The sequence below is a fragment of the Rana temporaria genome, chromosome 7 (genome assembly GCF_905171775.1).
Source record: "Rana temporaria chromosome 7, aRanTem1.1, whole genome shotgun sequence".
Taxonomy (NCBI): Eukaryota; Metazoa; Chordata; class Amphibia; order Anura; family Ranidae; genus Rana; species Rana temporaria.
Genome location: NC_053495.1, coordinates 205,184,945 through 205,188,790, shown reverse-complemented (window position 1 = coordinate 205,188,790; position 3,846 = coordinate 205,184,945). Strand labels below are relative to the sequence as shown.

The 3,846-nt window shown below is 35.4% G+C and overlaps 1 protein-coding gene across 1 annotated transcript; it reads right to left on the bottom strand.

Annotated features, from left to right (window-relative positions):
- Window positions 1-1,290: 1,290 nt before the first annotated feature.
- Window positions 1,291-2,465, bottom strand: LOC120946253 (glutamic acid-rich protein-like; the record flags this gene model as incomplete). The annotated part of the gene is given in 4 exon segments (XM_040361082.1): window positions 1,291-1,671; window positions 1,941-2,027; window positions 2,029-2,252; window positions 2,255-2,465. Coding segments are annotated over 4 exon segments (903 nt in total), but the record flags the coding sequence as incomplete, so codon positions are not given.
- Between the last annotated feature and the right edge of the window lie 1,381 nt (window positions 2,466-3,846).

Genomic DNA, 3,846 nt, shown 5'->3' with positions numbered 1-3,846 from the left:
CATGCGGATGGCGCCACCCTTGGGGCTGCTTTAGCTGATTCCGTGTTAGTAAAAGACGATTTGCGCTTTTCTGTCTGTTACAGCGTGATGAATGTGCTTACTCCATTACGAACGCTAGTTTTACCAGAACGATCGCTCCCGTCTCATAACTTGCTTCTGAGCATGTGCGGGTTTTTAACGTCGTTTTAGCCCACACACGACCGTTTTTTACAACCCGAAAAACGACATTGTTTAAAACGTTGTTAAAAAATGCAGCATGCTCGGGAAAAAAATTTTGCCGTTTTTCAGAAGTCGAAAAATCACACACGATCGTTTTAAATGAAATTTTTTTTAAAAGAAAGTTTTTTTCATGCCGAAAATTGATCGTGTGGCTCCTCTCTTCTCTTTTATACTCAGTTGTGACATGACGCTACTCTTATATCAAGACATCGCTTGTATATCAAGGAAAATGTATTACAGTAAAACATTTTGCTCATCTTGCAAAACGCTCTCAAACCAAGTTACTCTCAAACCAAGGTTTGTTCTGCCATTTTTTATTTATTTTTTATAATTTTACCAAAAAGTATTTATTTTCTGCAATAACAAAACCTTTCTGTTCTGAATTTTTATGAAAACAGCTTTCGTTCCGCTCTTAAATCCAGAAGCATTTAAAAAGACCAAAACATTATTTATAAAATGATAGGCAAGGGGGTGTATATGGCGCTTGCTAAATAATTAATAAATAAATAGTCCATATATATAAATGAAAGCTAGTATGAATGTATGAGAATAAATATAAATACAATAATGTGAATCCAAAAAAAAATGTTGTGAAAAATCCAATGTGAAAAACAAACAGTGCAAAAATACTGTCACCAATAACACTGCTGCCAGTACTGTGGTTAACAAAAATCCCAATAAGTAAAATTCCTTAAATGAAAAAAATGTCCCAAATAAATTGAATATCTTGAGTGAAAAAATATAAATATCAATCTCCAAAAGAATAAATAGATGTATCCAGTAGACATGTGCATTCGTTTTCGTCCTAATGCATTTTCGTCTGAATTTCAGGTATTTCTGTTATCGTTTTACTGTAACAAATGATAACTAAAGCGCAGAAAACGAGAAACGAAAGATCCGACATAAACAAATGCTTTTTTTTCGTTTTTGTTGCGGTCGAATGTGCCTAACCTTAACTCTATTAGTCCAATATTATTCTACATAAAGAGAAAAGATTCAACATTATCGACACATAAAGAAGAGTCGACATAGAGAGAAAAGATTCGACATAAAGAGTAATTCTTCTTCTTCTTCTTCTTCTTCTTCTTCTTCTTCTTCTTCTTCTTCTTCTTCTTCTTCTTCTTCTTCTTCTTCTTCTTCTTCTTCTTCTTCTTCTTCTTCTTCTTCTTCTTCTTCTTCTTCTTCTTCTTCTTCTTCTTCTTCTTCTTCTTCTTCTTCTTCTTCTTCTTCTTCTTCTTCTTCTTCTTCTTCTTCTTCTTCTTCTTCTTCTTCTTCTTCTTCTTCTTCTTCTTCTTCTTCTTCTTCTTCTTCTTCTTCTTCTTCTTCTTCTTCTTCTTCTTCTTCTTCTTCTTCTTCTTCTTCTTCTTCTTCTTCTTCTTCTTCTTCTTCTTCTTCTTCTTCTTCTTCTTCTTCTTCTTCTTCTTCTTCTTCTTCTTCTTCTTCTTCTTCTTCTTCTTCTTCTTCTTCTTCTTCTTCTTCTTCTTCTTCTTCTTCTTCTTCTTCTTCTTCTTCTTCTTCTTCTTCTTCTTCTTCTTCTTCTTCTTCTTCTTCTTCTTCTTCTTCTTCTTCTTCTTCTTCTTCTTCTTCTTCTTCTTCTTCTTCTTCTTCTTCTTCTTCTTCTTCTTCTTCTTCTTCTTCTTCTTCTTCTTCTTCTTCTTCTTCTTCTTCTTCTTCTTCTTCTTCTTCTTCTTCTTCTTCTTCTTCTTCTTCTTCTTCTTCTTCTTCTTCTTCTTCTTCTTCTTCTTCTTCTTCTTCTTCTTCTTCTTCTTCTTCTTCTTCTTCTTCTTCTTCTTCTTCTTCTTCTTCTTCTTCTTCTTCTTCTTCTTCTTCTTCTTCTTCTTCTTCTTCTTCTTCTTCTTCTTCTTCTTCTTCTTCTTCTTCTTCTTCTTCTTCTTCTTCTTCTTCTTCTTCTTCTTCTTCTTCTTCTTCTTCTTCTTCTTCTTCTTCTTCTTCTTCTTCTTCTTCTTCTTCTTCTTCTTCTTCTTCTTCTTCTTCTTCTTCTTCTTCTTCTTCTTCTTCTTCTTCTTCTTCTTCTTCTTCTTCTTCTTCTTCTTCTTCTTCTTCTTCTTCTTCTTCTTCTTCTTCTTCTTCTTCTTCTTCTTCTTCTTCTTCTTCTTCTTCTTCTTCTTCTTCTTCTTCTTCTTCTTCTTCTTCTTCTTCTTCTTCTTCTTCTTCTTCTTCTTCTTCTTCTTCTTCTTCTTCTTCTTCTTCTTCTTCTTCTTCTTCTTCTTCTTCTTCTTCTTCTTCTTCTTCTTCTTCTTCTTCTTCTTCTTCTTCTTCTTCTTCTTCTTCTTCTTCTTCTTCTTCTTCTTCTTCTTCTTCTTCTTCTTCTTCTTCTTCTTCTTCTTCTTCTTCTTCTTCTTCTTCTTCTTCTTCTTCTTCTTCTTCTTCTTCTTCTTCTTCTTCTTCTTCTTCTTCTTCTTCTTCTTCTTCTTCTTCTTCTTCTTCTTCTTCTTCTTCTTCTTCTTCTTCTTCTTCTTCTTCTTCTTCTTCTTCTTCTTCTTCTTCTTCTTCTTCTTCTTCTTCTTCTTCTTCTTCTTCTTCTTCTTCTTCTTCTTCTTCTTCTTCTTCTTCTTCTTCTTCTTCTTCTTCTTCTTCTTCTTCTTCTTCTTCTTCTTCTTCTTCTTCTTCTTCTTCTTCTTCTTCTTCTTCTTCTTCTTCTTCTTCTTCTTCTTCTTCTTCTTCTTCTTCTTCTTCTTCTTCTTCTTCTTCGAAAAGATTCGACATAGAGAGACATGAAGAGTCCAAATTTTTTTTTTACGATTCTGTCAAATCTACTTCTTTTTTTTTCTTCTTAGAACAATCGACAGACACCATGGGCCAGATTCAGAGACATTTACGTTACTCCGCGGTGGCGTAACGTATCCCATTTACGTTACACCGCCGCAGGTTTACAGCGTAAGTGCCTTATTCACAAAGCTCTTACCTGTAAACTTGCGGCGGTGTAACGTAAATCCGCTCGGCGCAAGCACGCCTAATTCAAATGGGGCGGGCACCATTTAAATTAGGCGCGTTCCCGCGCCGAATGTTCTGCGCATGCTCCGTGTTAAAATTTACCGACGTGCTTTGCGCGAAATTACGGTGCCCGACGTTTTTTTTGAACGGCGACGTGCGTTACGCCGTTTCGTATTCCCGGACATCTTACGCAAAAAACAAAAAAATTTGACATTCGACGCGGGAGCTCCGGCGGGTAACAAAAATGCAGAGCGGCGCTATAACAAAGGTATTTGGCACAATTGTATTACAGAAACGCACACATTGTACATTATATACTACTGTAATAGAGTGGATTATAGGATTGTACAAGCATTTTAACTCAGTTCACACTGGGGATTCCTGATAGGCAGGGAGGGAGAGAAGACAGCACATTACATGGTAAGACCTACCCCGAAAATAAGCCCTACTGTGTCTTTTGTTGGCGTAATATAAGACCCACGCTTATTTTCGGGGAAACACGGTATTAGTTGTGGCAGCTGCTTATTATTAGTGTTTTATTTTAAAAAAAATTATTGGTGGTTTGCGCATTAGTTCCCCCATTATCACATTTATAAAATGACCCAACCGTATTATTTTCATCTTTGTTGAAATGCGTAAGAGGAAATTTCCAGAAATTCTAATTTTCCATAA